Below are 17,874 nucleotides of genomic sequence, written 5' to 3' on the forward strand. Positions count from 1 at the left end.
GGACATCTCTCGAGTAGACATGATTAAAACACATTTAAATAGAGGTAGACAGTAAAGGCATTAGGTGTGTCTAATGATCCGTTCACATTCAGGCAGTTTAAGTGTATGCCATTGTGTCTGCAGCTGTTGTGTTTTTAGCTTTAACATTTGTTGCTTCTGTGTGTGTCAGATCAAGTGCCTTAATGGACTGAAACAGCCAAGCAGCCACGCGTCTGCCGCAGTAATTATCTACCTTTGCAAACACCTGTGACCCATTACACAAAATGGATATTCTGGCTTCATAAAATAGAGAAGGTAAGTGCAATCCAGATGCAGCACCAATTTGACTTAGGTGGGGGTGGGAAAAAAAAACAGATGTTCTTCTCTCCTTTCGTCACTGAGGTCATTTCTGCCATAGACCTTATAACAGCATTCATTCATAAAGCAGCGATACACAATTAGAGAGAATCTGAACATTACTAAAGTGTTGAAATGTTGACCTCAGAGGTGTAAAATCACAGCAAACACAATTAGTCACACACTATCCCAGCACAGCACAGCTTAGTCCAGGTTCTCTCAAATGCTGATCTCCACTAAGCAACACTGTATACAGATTGTTCCACAGATTTTTTGGTGTTTATTGTCAAAACATATACAAACTGTATGAAACAAACAAACAAACTGAGAGCACAGTACTTTTATCCTGAGTTATAAATATTTTCCTAAAAATATACAGCATGATTATGAATCAAAACTGAAATTTCCCTCAACTCAAAGTAGATACTTGTTATTCATATTTTCTAAATGCTTGCTTGCTTTCTCCTTTTCATTATCTACTGAACTAAAGAGTCTTTAGAGACAAGGTCTCCAGGGATGAGATCTGGAGCACATGGCTATGAATAAAGCTTTAATATGGTGCAGCTATCTTACAAACCTGATTAAAACTATATTTGTCATGAAGTGTTCCAGATCTCATCTCATTATCCCACCTGCAACAGCCCTGCTCTCCAACTAAAGCAAAACACCTTGTTGCCCGAGATGCCCCATACTGTGGCAGGAGGAACTTTTACATCCTCTCTATAACTCAAGAGTTCGTTCAGGCTCGAGCTGCATCAGTTTCACATCGCCGCTTAACATGACAGCAAGGGGAGTGTCAGAAATCTCTGATTAAAAAACCCACTACAGCACTAGAAAAGTCTTTGCTCCAGATGAGAAGAAGCTCTGACCTCCGTGAAACAGCTCAAATCACCTTCGGCTGTGAGGTTCTGTTGTGGACGGGTTTGTGGCGTGCTTTTCAGAAAGAGCACCTGAGGCTATTTCTCTTCATTTATCTCCACTGGGAGGTCCGCTCTCTCCCTCTTTACTGAAACTGTCTCCTCCTTAACGCTTCCATCGTCCGTTAGCTGTGAAGCTTCTCTTTTCCTCTCCTCCTTAACAAAGTTCTTTTCCACCTTTTCCTTCGCAGTAACTCCACGCGGTGGTTTGACATCGGCGGTGGTCTCAGTGGTAGCTGTGGAGCTCTCGCAGACAGTTGGTCCATCCCACTTTGGGATTTCCAGTCCCAGCAGCTCCATCAGCTGTTTCATGACGTCGTCCACATAACCATGGATACGCAGGTGTGCATGCTTGTCCTGCACTCACAGAAAATTGCAGCCATTGAGGTAATGGTTGATAATAATCAGTGTTTTTTCCAGCATTTACACAAATCACTCAACACTTCAAAGGTAAATAATTACACGTGCATGCGTTTGTATGTGTTGGTGTTGCATACATGACACTCACGTGTTTGGTCGGCTGCAGGTTGACAATAACCAGTTTGCCACCCTTGCGCTTGGTGAGGAGTGGGAGGTCTCCACTGGGTTTGATCTGCAGGGACGTGCCCAGAGTCAGAGCCAGGTCCGCTCGTCTAAAGAGGACGACGCCACACACAAACCAGTTCTTCATCATTCGTACATAATTGATGCAATCTATATATCCAATAGATTATCTTACAGTGTTAAATTGCATTATTCATTTATTTAGGTGTCATTTCTTGCAGTGGCACCACCTGACTTTTACTTTATGCTCTCCCTGTGCCGGGGCTAATTCTCTCCAACTACTCCAGATTCCTCCCACAGTCCACAGACATGCAAGTTAGTGGGGTTAGGTTACTGGTGATTCTAAATGGGCCATAAGTGTGAATACGAGTGTGAATAGTTGTCTGTATCTCCGTGTCAGCCTTGCAAACTGTCCAGGGTGTACCCCAGCTCGCAGCTGGGATAGGCTCCAGCTGTCCCGCAACCCCGAATTGGATAACCAGAAGAAGACGGATGGCTGAAAACCGCTCCACAGTTTTTTACTTTAAATTTATTATCATTTGAACAGCATTTTTAGTCGTCCAAATCTGTTCATTCAACAGGCAGCTAAGGCACCTGACATTGTTAAAGAATATATATTTGAATGCAATGAAAATCTATTCAATTAAAAATAAGTTTTATAGAATAAACTCCACAATGTCATAAAATGAATGAACAGAAACTATACACCTCGATAAAATGTCACGTCTTTGGCCCGTGTATATATACGTTTGTATCTGTCAGTAAAAAGGCAGTTAAAGCTCATTTATCCTGGCTGAAACTGAATGAATGGCAAGGTCAGCTTCAAGGCACTTTCTATGTCATCCAGTCAAGGTACAGCGCGTGAGTTACTCTTCAGACTACAGCTTTTGCAATTTGATTCTATAACATACTTGTGCTGTTTGTTGTTATGAATTCTAATCAGTTTGTTCTAACTTTGAAGAAATCCGCTCAAGGCTGTCAAGAGATATTGTGTTCATATGTGAGAAGCAGTCCAAACCAAACACACAGTCCCTCCCTCTGGCCTCGGCTGTTACAGTCACAAAGGCAAAAATGGCAAACAAATAAATAAAACAGATACTAAAACAGATACTTAGTGTATGCAGCTCCAATCCTAAACCACAAATAAAATAAACACAACTAAAGCCAGAAATCAAATTTCAGTATATACAGTCTGATCACACGCAACACTTCCAGCTGTGCAATGAACACATGCTGAACTCCTGCACTGTGCTGTCCCCTGCTCGCTTGAGCTCAGACAAATTTGGTCGTTTTCATCTTCAAACCGGTGCAACGGACGGATTCCCAGGTCTGCGCCCGGACAAATCCACTGCATGAACTGCAGCTAAACCTCACATTGATTACAGCTCGGTAATTTTTCACCTTTTTCCGCTGCCATGAACACATAATTCAGAGTTCAATGGTCAGAGCTCCAAATCTCCCCTTTGTACTTTAGTTAGTAATAATACATCCATTACAAACGGCGCATCAAGGTGACACATAAGCAATAAGAGGGTTTTTTTGTTGCAGAGGGAAAGAATGCAAATGTTCACACTCCAGAGGAAAATGGGGACATCAAAGCGCACTGCAATGCATATATAATCCCTAAAAAGGTTTTCAAATAAGGTCTTCTTTGCATGTCAGGAGCAATAGCAGAGCCACAGAAGGCTAAAGCAAATCATCAAACAGTTTCCACATTTTTCAGTTCACAGGATGTGTTTGAACTACTGCTTTCGCTTTATATTGAGAAAAAAAACCCAGACATGTCAGAGGAACTCTGACAGAAAAGAGCATACATTTTCTGTTTCCGCCTTATCAAAGCAGATGGTTAAACAAAGAACATCTACAATATAAAGTAAAAAAAGGAGTTTAAACTACTGCACCTCTCACCTGCTTGCGTCATCTGCTTTGTTCAGGTCTCTGTCAGGAAGAGCATCCTCCCAGTCAAGTATAGTGCTGATCAGCTTCCCTCTTTAGTATTAAGGAAACACAAAGGAAATAATAAATCAACAATGACTCACTTTTCGAGTCTTTAAAATGCACAAGCCTACGCATGTGTCACCTGCACGCTCTGAGCCCCCTGGATCGTACCACCTCACAGTAGCGTCCTGTCGGTTTCAGGCCCATCACACCGATCACCTTTTCTCGGACGTACTGCCTGGAAAACCAACAAGAATTCCATTTAATTCTCAGTGCGTCCACAGCAGCTTTACATGAATTACAAGAAAGAAGATCAAGCTGCTCCCAAGGCATCAAAGCAAGGTCTAATTTTACACAAAGCCTGACACTCAGTGGCTACTTCAAACCACACGTCTTTTAGACCTAAACGGTGGACTTTCCAAAAAGGTTCTCTAAAGATTTCAGGGATTTAACCACATCATGAAACTCTCGCAGACCTGTTTAAACATGCATTAATTCTCAAGCCCCTTTTTTTCCACCTAATCCCGGCGGTAATCTAACAACTTTGAAGGTCACTGGAACAAAGTAAAGTCACTGCAATGTTACTGAGAGCATTTGGAGATAGTGAGTGTGGATTAAGCTGCTGCGGTCCTGCTCTTTCCAGATTCATTTCACATTAGGATCCCTTACGTGTGCAGGGGGAACCACTCCTTACATTTACGTCTTTGAGTGTTGCCAGTTTTTGTTTTTACCTGCTGGAAGTGGAAACCAGCATGGGGTTTCTACTGCTGCGGGGCATCTGCTTCAGGGCTCTTCTGAGCAACTATCTGTGTACTTATGGAACTCCTCTGAATACATAAAGAGGAATACTACCACGGCATGTTTTGATCAACACATTACCCATGTAGATTGTGTGCAAATTCCAGGAGGGAGATGGTAGAAAGTCCATTGTGACCGTAGGAAATGTAAGGTGCAGGACTCCTTGGATACGTGCATTCTTAAGCAGTAAACATAAACAGATCCTCTTATTTGCATGCTTTACGCACTATGTGGCAGCCTTGTGCTTTGCTGCTGGTACTGCCAAACAAGCGCCTAATGAAATGTGAATTCAATGTAAGACAAGCTGTTTTTATCAAAATGTAACTTTTTGTGTTTGTGTGCATGCACATACCTGCCACACTTCTCACACTCCTCCACAAACATGTTCCCATGAAGCTCTGATAACAAATCCCTGACAGAGAGAGGCAGATGATATTCGTGTTATTCACCGTCGCCAACGCAGATATAACTTTTTGGTGCCAGAACTGAAACTAAATAACCACCAATGTTATAAAATACTTTTTAAAGTAGATTCGTTAACTGAGGTTTCACTGCCTCTACACCCATATGAACCTGAGCGACATCCTGGCTTCAACTCTTCCAGGAAGGCTTTCCACGAGGTTTAAGAGTGCTTATGGAAATTTTTTGGCATTTTTCCTAAAGTGCATTTGTGAGGTCAGACACTGATGTTGGAAGAGAAGGCCTGGCTTGCAGTCTCCGCTCTAATTCATCCAAGGGTGTCCTATTGGTTTGACGTCAGGACTCTGTGTAGGTGGGTCAAATTTTTCCACACCAAACTCGCTCATGTGGGCCCCCCCCACACCATGATGCATGCTGGGTGCTGTTTTTTTATACACCTGTGGCAATGGATTAAATGATTTGAATGGCTGAGTAAATGCTTCTGCCAATATAGTGTAATAAAAACCTGTGAATATTTCAGCCAAATACCACTGATTCATGGCCTGTTACCGTACATAACATCCAACAAAGGCTATTTCGACCCAGGAAAAACCCTGTAATGTGAGGACACTACAGCTCAACTTTTTCTCTATCCTTCTTTTCAACTTGGACTCTTATAAATATTCTGAGCACTCATATTAGTTTCTGAGCATCACCTGGCACCTGTGCCGATTAGGCCCAACTGGTTTCCTTCGCCAGCTTAATTATTTCCTCAGAGAACCACCGCTACGCTTCCTGGTCTCATTTAAAAAACCTGACCGAGGGTGGAGGAAGGCTTAGAAAAAACCCCCGAAAAAACCCCCCGGCTTCCAGGGAAAGCAACCCTTCCAATATGCATAAAGGCTGGATGTATGTGCTGAATTAAAAATAGGACTCCTGGCCTTGGGTTAGTCCAACATGGCTGTGTAACCCAGACTCAGACCAAACATTTTCCATTGCACTGAAAATTATTTCAAGCTATTCACCGCAGCTGTTATCACACAGCAGCAGCTTCAAAATTTACACAATGAGTCACATGTGGGAATGAATTGATATGATTGGGGGAAAACAACAGTAATGTGGTTGCTGCATGCATTTCATAAACAAGTCAGGCTGAAAGCTAAAGAGCTACTTTACACCTCCTCCATTCATTCTGCTTCAGCTCCAAAGCATTCATCGTGAAAGTTAGTGATATTCTTAAGATCTGACATATACTGTATAGTCGCATATAGAGAATAGCAATGTCTCTACGATTTAAATTACCTGGGGAAGCCTGATCGCACATGCAGGCCATCCACATTCTGGCTGATGAGATATTTGAGGTACCCTGCCCTCTGCAGTCCCAGGAGAGCCATGTGAGTGAAGCTTGGGCGAGCATCTTCAAATGTAGTATCAAAATGAGGTGACTCACCCTTTTCTTCAAGAGTCCACACACCCTTGGGACCCCTGAAAGAAAATAAAGATTAGAAATACATGGAGTGAGCATAAATGGGACTGGACAGGTTGTAATATAGTGGACTAGAGGCTTTACATCAGGTGTGTGTAACAATAAACCCATGGGAAAGGTTTCTGTAGAGAAGCTCCATAGAATATTTGTATGAAATTGACATTATTGTTAGTCCAAGACCAATAAAACCACTGCAAATATATATAAAGTAAGAAAAAAAAATCAGAGCGATCATTTTAAACAACAACAAAAATAAATCCTCACAGTCTAATGTGAGAGGAAAACTTTTGTTGACTATGTGGATGATGTTCAATGTGAAATTGTTCCGTTTCTGCTCCTGTGATTATCTGTCAGTTGTGGATGTCTGAATGGTTGGATGAACACAGTGGTACACTCGCTGCTGGAGCTGTCTAACACCGTGACAGTTGCCAAGTTACTCTGAGGGCATGCAACTTATCATTAAGCATCAGACGATAGAGCGCATCCTACAAATCCAAAAATACAACCACATGTCTCATCTTTTGCTCTCAGCTTGGACTTTAAAAACCCCGTCTTTCAGCCGACCGGCTCAAAGCCTCATCGGCAGTGAGGGAGTGATGCGTGCATCGCATACAACACCCTAATCACCCCGTGAACGATGCTGCGTGACATTAGTCTGTGAAGCTGTTACATTTACGTATTAAGGTGTCAGTAACAGTAACTTAATGAGCTGAATTTCTTCTGATCTGGAGTACGTGTGTTTATGTGTGTCTGAGCAGCAGAGGGAACACAGTTTGCATTTGTGAGCTTTATGTGTATGTTTTAATCTTGGCTCTAATGATAAACCCTCCAAGGTCAACTCCACCTGGCTGACAGGCGAAGCAATGAAATATTAATTTGCCTTCACATCCGAGTATTTATGCGTTTGTGTGAATTCACATAATCTATAGTACAACTGAATGACTACAATGAAGACCTCTATCCGCTCCACATCTCTGCATTCGGGAGGCAAACATTTGCCACAGTACCAAAGACAATCTAAGTAGACAATAGAAGTATTTTCCATTATATTTTCAGTGCGTGTTACACAGTGCTAGACCTTATGTGAAGTAAGCAAGCACCACCCTCCTCTGCTCAAATCACGGTACTACAAGAGAAACAGGAGAATAAGCCGAGAGGTGCTTGTTACATCTCCCAAAATACCAAAAAGATATCAGAAATGCTCAGCTCACAGTGAATAGATTGATTCTTATATAGCGCTTTCTATTCTCCCAACATGCCTCATTTACACAAGCACTTTTTTCCCCTTATGCTTAAGCGCTTACTTACATTGGAGACCAATTTGGGGTTAGGATCTTGCCAAAGAATATTTGGCATGCAGACTGGAGCGGCCACGGATCGAACCACCAACCTACTAATTGGTAGATGACCTTCTCTATCTCCTGACCTCTCCGACTTTCAAGAACAAGGTTCAAAGACAATCAAATATTGTCGTAGTCCTGACTTAATTGGACTCAACACAGGAAACCTCACCCGGCCCAGACATGGAAGGGATTGACAGCTTGATAGCTATTTCTGGATCCTGTGGGTGGTGGTGCATGGCTGTTCTTAGTTGGTGGAGCTCATGACTGCACAACACAGCTTTTCTGCACACAGTAACAATTTCTGTAGCTATGATATTTGATGATGCTAATATGTGCTAATCATAAGAGAACAATTAAACAAATTAAAAACAAACAAACAATCAGAATCATTCATTTGTGCTGCCTATTAAATTTCATGACTTCACTCTTTAAGGTCAATTAAAGCATAAAATTTCCATCTGAAAAATATTCAGTGCCAAAACCGTGAAGCAACACTGGCCAACTTCGGGCTCAAAGGATAAAACACACTTGGAAGATTTTATCATTAAGCAACAGTGAGGTTTTACTGCCAGTTTTAATCACTGCTGATCAAAACTCTAAATTAACAGCATTATAATAATCGGAATGAATCGGTAACACTGACTTTTTTTAAACTGATAAAATTTCTTAACTGCAACTCAGATTTCATAAAATCAAAACAATCAGATGCTACATATATTTTAATTAACAACTAGGCGGCATCTTCTGTGGATACTGCATCTATCACAATGGCATAGATTCACAGTAGAAGAGTCTTGGTGGAAAAACATCTGAAAAACATCTGGTGCATCATTAAAATCAAAGCATGTGACTGCAAATTTTTTGATTTGCTCTGCTGCCATTAAATTCAAAATTAGCTAATATTTTACACGAAGTAGTAAAATGTCTGAATTTAAACACTTTAACTGTTTCCTTTTCTGTTGTGAAAAAAATGTGGGTTTATGAGATTTGCAAATAATTAGACTGTGTTTTTAATTCACATTTTACTCAGTGTCCCAACTGTATCATCTGCCAAGGTGATGATGGTGATGATTTTGACCTGCTGTAAGAAAAGAACTTCCCAAATCTGAGATAAATTAAGTATGTCTTGTGTTTTCTTTTCTTAAGATTTGGGCTCCAGAAAACAAACATAATATTTGTTTTTGTTGGAACTGTATTTCCTTCTTTGCACTTCTAAAAGAAAATGTAACTTGGCCTAGAGGTGCACAATCTATGCAAAAAACTGCACGTCAACATAAAAAAACAACAACAAAAAAACACTTTTGTTCTTGTCTCACCTGAAGTCGGGGATACCTGCCGAGGTGCTGATCCCAGCTCCCGAGTGGACAACCAAGTACTGAGATTCTTTAATCAGCTGAGCTAGAGTTTCCACCTTGGCCTTCAGCTCCTCAGGATTATCAAAGTGCTGCAGCAGAAGAGAAAAACGCGACTTCAAGAGCTGACCGAGAGCCACATTCAAATCAAATTACAATGAATAAGTCTGTTTGACAAAAGGTACAAGCACACAGCTGTAACACAGTTTATTACAGCTCAGCACTGATTTAAAAGAAACACTGACAGTTTTGAAGTACTGGTATTTGTGACTCCTCTAACCCCCTCCCCTTGTAGCTTTCAGATCTATACGTGTGTGCTGAAGATAGTATCAGTATACGATCTGTGCACTTCCTAATAAAATACGTATAACTAATGTGATATTACTCGTGGATTATTATCCGATGCTTGGAGACAAACAGAAGCTCTTCGTGTTACTTTCGGATGTTGCCGTTTTTAAAGACCAAGCTCTCCAAACGTACTATGCGACAAACGTCCGCGGCTAACCTGCTAGCTACCTGCTCTTAAAGCTTCAATTACCTCAGGAAGTCCGCAGACACCTTTGTTTGCGTACGGCGTGAGTCCAGCTGCATAATTCACAGACATGGCTGCAGACGGTAGTGTACTTTTGTTTTTTTTCTTTAATAAAATTAGTCGTGTTTTGTCCGGGCGGCGAAAATTTACCAAGCGATAGTTACGATGACGACATCAAAAAGCGACTGGGTGATGCTGCATTCAAGGACTTTGGGAAATTAAGACTTCACCTCTGTGTTCAGAAGACGTTCCACATTGAACCTCCAAGTTGTTACATATATACCAACGGATGCTAAAGGTCTCTTAATAAATTAAAGTTAATAAACAAAATGATGGATATCTTAAGAAATAAACAAATTTTTTGTAATAAATTATCTTGAGTTAACATTATTATTTGAAAATCATTTTAATAGCACTACATTGTGAATGAAGACTGTTTTATAGATACAATTCCCCGTCACTTTATTAGGCGCGCCACAGAGCTCCTTAATGGAAAGATCTAAGCAGCCAATTATATGGCAGTAGCTCAGTCCATTTATTTGTGCAGACATGGTCAAGACAACCTCCTGAAGTTCATACTGAGGATCAGAATGAGAAAGAAAAGTGATTTAGGGACTCTGAACGTAACAGTTGTTGGTTCTAGATGAGCTGGTCCTGGGATTTTACCCCACAACCATCTCTACAGTTTATAGAGTATAGTCAGAAAAAGAGAAAATATCAAGTGAGGCAACAGTAACTAACTTTAAAAAAAAAAAAAAAAAAAAAAGCAATGTGAATGCAGAAAATGTGAAGATTTTGCCTGAAATGCTTAAAAATATTTGAAATATTCAAAGCAGTTTCTGATTGGTGTCAGCTTGTGTGCCTGCTTGTTTCTATACCACTCAGTCTGCTTATATCACTGTGTTTTACAGTCATGTCTAAATCTGCTGAGTTTGATTCCCACCAATCAGGCAAATAGATGAAAGTTACAAAAAAGAAAAGCATAAGCATACGTCTCCAGAAAAAGTTTTGGTACTATAACTGTTTCTGTAGCACAAAGTACGCAGAAGTGCACAAAATAAGAATAACATAATAAACTAGAAATAAATAAAAATATATCTTCACATTGAGAGCTGCTGCACACAGCTTGTGAAGCAAACGGTGCAGTTTATTGTGAAATCAGTGGATAATAATGGAAATAACATGACAGTCAGACCCACATGCTCCAACATGAAACCTGTAAATGGTAAATGGCCTGTATTTGTATAGCGCTTTACTAGTCCCTAAGGACCCCAAAGTGCTTTACACGTTCAGTAATCCACCCATTCACACACATTCACACACTGGTGATGGCAAGCTACATTGTAGCCACAGCCACCCTGGGGCGCACTGACAGAGGAGAGGTTGCCGGACACTGGCGCCACTGGGCCCTCTGACCACCACCAAGAGTCTTGCCCAAGGACACAACAACCGAGACTGTCCAAGCCGGGGCTCGAACCAGCAACCTTCTGATTACAAGGTGAACTCCCAACTCTTGAGCCACAATCGCCCCAATTATGTATTAAGGAATCAAGAAGAAAAAGCAGCCTTTACCTTATAGTAACCTTTTTTACAAATAGCTATGCAGCTTTGCTAATAATAAAACCAAAATATCAAAAATTCTTAAAATACAAAAAGTAACCCGCTTAAATGCAGGCATACAAATCAAGTGAAACAGAAGAAAAAGCTCTGTGGGTCTTTTTTTCTTCCAAATAAATCTTTATTTTTTCAGTTTTTAAATAGCTGAAAAATAAAAAAAAAATACACAGGTGAATAAAACAACATAGTAATCATTCATACAGCTATATGTGCATATCTGTCACGGTTCCTGTTAAAGATGCAAACCAACACTGAAGACCACCGAAAGAGGAAAATAGTTACTTTTTCTCAATTGTTGTGTCACATGTAATTCATTATCCTGAGAAATTCAGTATGACTTCCCAATTTAATTAAAACAATCAATATTGCTGATGAAAAGGTTCACACAGAGCACACCCACACACACACAGAAGAAAAAGAAAAAAGTCCAATCTCAACTAAGACAGAATAGCAATGGAAGAATAAAACATGATGGTCTTGTTCACTTCCAAGGACTGGCAGGAGAAAAAAAGAAAAGAAAAGAAAGAACCTTGTTGAGAAGTGTGGGATCATAGATTATGAGACAATACCTACAATTGTTTCTGTCAATCAAACCTAATAATCTCGTCATCACATAACTCATTCTCAAGCAAAAAACAAAAAAAAACAAAACACAGGCATAACATCTATCTGAAGAAAACAGTAAAATGAAAACAAGCTTGCAAGAGAGAACACAAAGAGCAAACAGAGTGCGACAAACAGTTACCAAATGTTTTGGGCTTTCTTTAAAACACACTTCTTTTGGTCTTTGGGTCAAGTGGGGCCCATCAGCGAGTGACCTCCCCCGAGGAGAAATGCAATTCTGATCAATAATTAGCTCCGCCCCAACAACTCCCTGGTGATCATCCTACACAACTCTTAATCTGAACTACTTCAAATAACACAACCCTACACTTAAAATGACAGGAGAAATACATCCAACAGTAACCAGAAGAAAACACGGCAAAGATCAACTTCATGTTAGGAAAAAAAAACAGAAAAAAAAAGTTCACGTGAGGATTTGACCTTCCGATTGAGCCAGCCGGTCCTCCGGGCAGAGAGTCCTTGTTGTTGAAGTCTTTGTCATCACACGGATCATGACGTAGATAAACGGTCCACCAGTAAAAGAGACAAAAAGCTTTGAAAAGAAGTTCCGGCATGCACAGGAACTTTGAAAACATCGTCATGTGACAATTAAGGTCTTGTCCTATCAAAGCGGATCAGACTGTGACACTTGGAGAGGGGAGAAAAAAGACAAACAAACCCAAAAACAAAACAAAAAACAGAATATTTGCAGCACACCAAACGTGCTGTTTGAAGTCCTCAATCTTCTGTTCATCACTGTGACCAACTAGCAGTGAGCAATAACCAGTTACAATTAGGGAAAGAAAGATATGCAAAAGACAGGCTGAGAAATGTTTGGAAGTGTTTGCACCAGTGCAAATGTTGCTATTGTTGACAGTTGGGTTTTTTGTTTGTTTTTTTTAACCCCACAACACCTTACACTATACATGGGACTGAGAAACTCGGCAGGGTATGTGAGAGTTATGTTTTTTTATTTTCTTTAAAGTAAGGATTTAGGTGATGATAAAAACTGAAGAAACTGGTGACTTTTGTGCTGGTGCAAATCTTACCAGGTCAGAGCCTTCCTCAGCAAGGCATCAATTTCAACCTCCAAGACGCATTCAGAGGCGAGAGGAAAAAAAGCTCTGTGTTGGTTTAGAGGAGGGAAGCTTCCAATCTTTCCTGGTTGTAAACCTAGAATATCTGGCAACCCGGGCAGAGAGAGGAAGGGTAGCACACGTCAGCTAAGATCGGGGTGCCGGAAAAAAGCGTGTCAGGACTCCTCATTGCCTGAGTCGTCTTCGTCATAGCAACAGTCGCCATCCTCGCCTTCCACGTCGTCTTCGTCGTAGCAATAGTCATAGAAGAGGTCGGAGCCTTCGTCGGGGGCTGGGGCGCGTGTGCGGACGCAGTACTCCGCCAGCGTAGTGGGCACTTTCACGCCATCGCGCTCAGCTTCAGCCTTGGTAGCCAACACTTGTTTTCTGAGGGGAGATCGAGTGGCGTCATTACAAACAGCTGGAGATTTACTATCATTTTCTGTCTTTCCATAAAAGATCAAAGAAATCTGAAGAAAAGTTCCCACCTTATCCGCCAACAGTCAGCTGATCTTTTGCTACATGAATGAAGCTGTGCAAAATTTTACCTTTATGCTATCAATATTTTACAAGTACAGAGTCCACACACCCACAACAGTCATCTGGTTAGGTCGCCTCCGAGGTACTTCCCTCTGGAGGTTTTTTTTTGGAGTGAACTCCAGCTTTGAACATTCAAGATTTTTATTTTCTGAACACATTTATTCCCAGAAGAATGGCGGTTCACCAAGTTTTAATAATGCACTGGACAGTTTTAGCTGTTTCAACAATCACTACATCTGTATTTCTCTGCTTGATGCAAGGCATTAGTTTGACCCTCTGAATCAGTAAAATCTTCTCTACAACTACAGGATACATCTGACATGAAATGACTTTTGTTTTGCACAGCGAGTGAGTTTACACCATTTCTTTTAACTGTGAATCATGCAAACTGTTTACCTGATGATCTCCACATACTCCCGGTCTTTGCCTTTGCTGTCTCTCCATTTGCGGTACATGACAGACGCGTCCACATTGGCAGGAGAAAAGGTGTTGGGTTCATTCAGCAGTGAGATCACACTCAGCAGAATGGTCCTGGAAGCAAACACAAAGGTGGCAGTCAGCGTGGCATCTACTGCAGGACACGAACACACAAGTTATGGGAATTAAAACAAAAAGAAAAAAAAAAAAGGAACTAATTTCTACTTTCTCCCTTATGTTAATTTTTTAAAACACATTTTATTTTAGAATTGGGTGAATTTAGAAATTTGGATAAAGAGTCTCCAATTATGGATATAATGCTAATTATTCTGGCAGATAGATTATTTTAAACTTTTCAAAAATGCTGTAAATGACAGTGAGGTAACTTGCACTGGATAAAACAATGAGCAACTAGAACACTGGACTGTTTTGATTAAAACAGACCTCTCTACGCCTTTGTAAATCTTATTAAAACAAGGTTGAGGAGGATTGTTGTCCTAAGACAGGGATCAGCAATCTTTAACACCAAAAGAGCCATTTGGACCCGGTTTCCACGCAAAAGAAAACACTGGGAGCCACAAATACTTTTTGACATCTAAAATGAAGATAACACTGTATATATTGTTTTTTACCTTTATACTTTGTGTGAACAACTAAGGTGTGTTGCTTATGAAATCCATGAAGTGCTACAGCAAAAACTAAATTTTATTTATGTAATTAACACATTTTGAACTCTTAAAGAAATATAACAAAAGGAAAGACACCCAGCTGAACTAAAATGATCCATGTAGCAAACAAAAACTGTAAGCCGCCACCCTTATATCGCCTTTGGGTTTTTTGAGCCTTGACCTGACTTTTAAAAAAAAATTATTGGGAAAAAAAGCACTATGTTGCTAAAAAAAAGAAAGAAATAGATATTTACAATATTCTGCCTAAATATGTATTTTACCTGGTTAATGTGTGTGGCGGGGCGTGGTCTGCAGCGCCGCTGCAGGGGAGGCGGACGCACCTGAGCGGCACCCGCAATCACGCCTCGCCGATTTAACGTCTGTGCTCTCTATGCTGTTGTTGGTGTGTGTCGAACTGTGAGCTGAAAAGCTGCAGCCATCTGTGTGCGTACAGCAACCATGTGTGAAAAGTGGTCAATAAAGAGATGCTGAAAAGCATGTTCATGCAAACATCGTCAGGTCTGTCGTGGTATGTTTACAATGGGACTTCTGCTCCTGAACCTCTGCGCACAGCGTCTGCAAATCGGGGCTGTACGAAGTCACTTTCATCTTTACGCAAGACTGTAAGCTGTCATCTGTGAGGCGTGAGCGGAGTTTGTTTTAACATAGTTCACGGTGGAGAATAGCTGCTGACATAATGTGGATCCGAAGATCCATAATTGGCCTATCTGGGGTTGAAAGTCTCGATAAATGCACGGCGTTTCTGCGGGTATACCGGCTTCCGCGAGTGTGACGCTTATTTTGAGCGATGAAGAAATAATAGAATATAATTTTATTTTTATATTTCAATATCACAATAATCTAACAATTTAGAACTACACGTTAAAAAAACAAAAAACAAAAAAACAAAAAAAAACTAACATAAATAAAATACACTTCAGCCAAATACTTCAAATTTATTTTCCCAAACCACGCAGTGCCGCACTATAAGGACTAAAGAACCGCATGTGGCTCCGGAGCCGCAGGTTGCCGACCCCTGTCCGAAGACAACAACGTAAAACAACACTAAGATTGTCACTGAATGTTCAGCATGTTCAGAAATGGTGACTTTTGTATTTTTGTGTAATAACTTGTGCTCTGAAAGCAATGCATGATAATGTACTTCTACTATAATAAAACAGTATAAAGGAGGATATCTTCCTCTTCCTACTGAATGATAATGCCTCCATACTGCAAAAAACAACAGGCGACTCAAACTGCTTTAACTAGCAAGGTGTATAATACATTGAATGCCCACATATGGATTCAGTTTCTAGATACAAGTAAAAAGAAGCCAATGAAGATGAATGTCATGTGATAAGACTCTGACTCAGGTAAATTATTGAAGTGGCTGACACAGAACAAAGACGGGAGGTACCCAAGAAAGGAGAGACATGAGAGATAATGAGGGAGTGCTAACCGGACGTTCTGGGTGGGATTCCATCTCTCTGAAGGCAGCTCTCCACTCTGTGGGTCGTCCACTGGAGGGTGCAGTATAGAAATACACACATCTCCATTCTAAACGACACAGAGGGGAAAGAAAGCTCCTTCAAATGTGATTAAGTCAAGTTTTAGTTATAGAGCACTTTTTTAAAAAACAAGAATCTGATAAAGTCCTGTATAAAAATACTAAACACACCACACAAAATATAAATAATTAAAAAAAAAAAAAAAAAAAGCCAATCCCCCGCTACGGAGAGATTATGGAGATTGACTGCCTGATGTTTTCAGCTGGGTTGAACACCTTAAGGTTGCTGGCAGTCAATCAATTAACTGCCAGCAACCTTAAGGGAACATGTGTCAGCAGCTCAGATATGTATGGTGGCGCTGATCCATTAAAGGCTTCAAAAACAAACAAACACATTTTTTTAATGGGTCTAATGGGCCCCATGATGCAAGTGGTATTTGATCATATGAATCATGAGGCAAGCCTAGGACAGCTGCTCCCATCACAAACAGCAGTGGGAGGGCATTCAAGTATGTCAAGTTGTTACCTCATAGATGTTGGGGTGCCACATCTTGGTGAGGAAGCGGAAAGCCGGAGGGGAGTAAGGGTAGTCTAGAGGAAACTTGATTCGAGCCTAGGACAAAAAGAGACCTTTGGGGCTTGAATTGTGTGGCAATCTTTATTCATTCAGTAAAGCCTGTGTATTGTATTACATTAAGTGAAGTAATCACACCACTTTGGCTTTCTTACCTTAAAATATCCCCCTTCATAGTGAGTGTTTGGTGGTCCAAAAATGGCCACTTCCCAGTTGTATAAATCAGCCTCGTCCACCAGTGTTATTTTGAATCCCTCCACGGGCTCCTCCTGAAGGCTCTTCAGTTCCAGCATGAGTGCTTTCTGTGAACTGGCTACATGAGGGGCGTCGGGTTGCGCCATAATGTTGTTGTTGGTGGTGGTCTGGGTGGCTGTCGGGATATTCTGGAGTGAACAGCGGACAGTTTCCTTCTGTCCACGCGAACACGGCAAAGTTAGCCTAATAAGCCAAGCAGCCTACCCTGAAAACAACAACAGTACCGAGACAATAAAACAGGCCAAACGTGTCAGGCTGTGCTCGAGCCAAACAAAGGTGGCGTTGATCTGTCCCCGAAACAGAGAAATTATTTACCAATGTCAACACTCAGAGAAATCTGCAACTGACCAACCATTGTGTCAGACCCGCGCCTCCAGCTTTAGCTGATCTACCTGGCAGAACAGCCGCGGATATAAGCCGTAAATCTACTGATAGCTGTAGGCTAATGGGAGCTAGCTAACAAGCCCTACCTCACCAACCAGATCGAACCGATCCTAGCACGGCGCGAATACTTCCTAACCGCATACAAGAGCCAGGCTAGGACAGAAAACACACCTATATACCCAAACCCATGAATTCTTTACGGCAACAGCCGGAAAATATAGCTCATACGGCCATAAGAGAAGACAGGATAGAGAAGAATGTTGCTGAAAGGAGTCCCCTTTCCTCTACAAACAGGCAATGGCGCCCTGTGATATGCGGGATTTGTAGTCCAATTTCCACCTGTCAACATTATTTTTCCCCTTTAGAGCAGCAAAGAAGGCGTGCCGTGACGCATTCAACTGTCTTATTACATAAGTTTATATAAAATTAAATTTACCCAGAAAAAATAATAGCTTTTAGAGCAATAATTCTTTAACATTTTATTTGAGAGGGAATTTAGGGAACTGCATTTGCCACTTTCTGACGTCACAAAAACGCCAAATATTGTTCGTGCTTCTGAGCTGTTTTCACCCTGAAATTATTTCAACAC

General features: G+C 40.9%; 2 protein-coding genes across 4 annotated transcripts; both read right to left on the reverse strand.

Annotated features, from left to right (window-relative positions):
• Positions 1 to 602: 602 nt before the first annotated feature.
• sirt6 (sirtuin 6) lies at positions 603 to 9,883 on the reverse strand. Its single transcript, XM_085255110.1, has 8 exons — positions 9,651 to 9,883; positions 9,077 to 9,204; positions 6,234 to 6,416; positions 4,885 to 4,944; positions 3,877 to 3,972; positions 3,705 to 3,785; positions 1,762 to 1,885; positions 603 to 1,610 (listed from the first exon to the last, which is right to left on the reverse strand). Exons 1-8 carry the CDS (start codon positions 9,714 to 9,716, stop codon positions 1,293 to 1,295), a joined length of 1,056 nt encoding a protein of 351 aa, XP_085111236.1. The 5' UTR covers positions 9,717 to 9,883; the 3' UTR covers positions 603 to 1,292.
• Positions 9,884 to 11,360: 1,477 nt separating this feature from the next.
• On the reverse strand, positions 11,361 to 17,595 carry LOC146553775 (ubiquitin-conjugating enzyme E2 R1-like). 3 transcript variants are annotated; one of them, XR_014889499.1, is made up of 6 exons: positions 16,802 to 17,595; positions 16,599 to 16,685; positions 16,025 to 16,122; positions 13,877 to 14,011; positions 12,914 to 13,327; positions 11,361 to 12,357 (listed from the first exon to the last, which is right to left on the reverse strand). XR_014889499.1 is itself a non-coding variant. In XM_085254504.1 (6 exons), the coding sequence occupies exons 2-6, from the start codon at positions 16,985 to 16,987 to the stop codon at positions 13,117 to 13,119; spliced, it is 717 nt and encodes a 238-aa protein (XP_085110630.1). In that variant the 5' UTR covers positions 16,988 to 17,106; positions 17,217 to 17,595; the 3' UTR covers positions 11,361 to 13,116. The 3 variants fall into 3 exon arrangements, 2 of the variants coding, with proteins under 2 accessions (XP_085110630.1, XP_085110629.1); XM_085254504.1 differs by having other exon boundaries at positions 11,361 to 13,327; positions 16,802 to 17,106; positions 17,217 to 17,595; XM_085254503.1 differs by having other exon boundaries at positions 11,361 to 13,327.
• Between the last annotated feature and the right edge of the window lie 279 nt (positions 17,596 to 17,874).

This window comes from Mchenga conophoros, linkage group LG18 (genome assembly GCF_057382185.1).
Source record: "Mchenga conophoros isolate Kocher_MC1m ecotype Shallow Benthic linkage group LG18, M_conophoros_male_GT1.1, whole genome shotgun sequence".
NCBI classification, from domain to species: Eukaryota; Metazoa; Chordata; class Actinopteri; order Cichliformes; family Cichlidae; genus Mchenga; species Mchenga conophoros.

Excerpts from the sequence above, each read along its gene's own strand:
- sirt6 (XM_085255110.1), bottom strand. The coding sequence starts at position 9,716 with ATGTCTGTGAATTATGCAGCTGGACTCACGCCGTACGCAAACAAAGGT. Across the intron at positions 3,973-4,884 it reads GAGTGTGAGAAGTGTGGCAG|GCAGTACGTCCGAGAAAAGG; the intron begins GTATGTGCATGC and ends TTGGTTTTCCAG. Across the intron at positions 1,611-1,761 it reads ACCTGCAGCCGACCAAACAC|GACAAGCATGCACACCTGCG; the intron begins GTGAGTGTCATG and ends CTGTGAGTGCAG.
- LOC146553775 (XM_085254504.1), bottom strand. The coding sequence starts at position 16,987 with ATGGCGCAACCCGACGCCCCTCATGTAGCCAGTTCACAGAAAGCACTC. Across the intron at positions 16,123-16,598 it reads GGCACCCCAACATCTATGAG|AATGGAGATGTGTGTATTTC; the intron begins GTAACAACTTGA and ends TGTGTCGTTTAG. Across the intron at positions 14,012-16,024 it reads AATCCCACCCAGAACGTCCG|GACCATTCTGCTGAGTGTGA; the intron begins GTTAGCACTCCC and ends GTTTGCTTCCAG.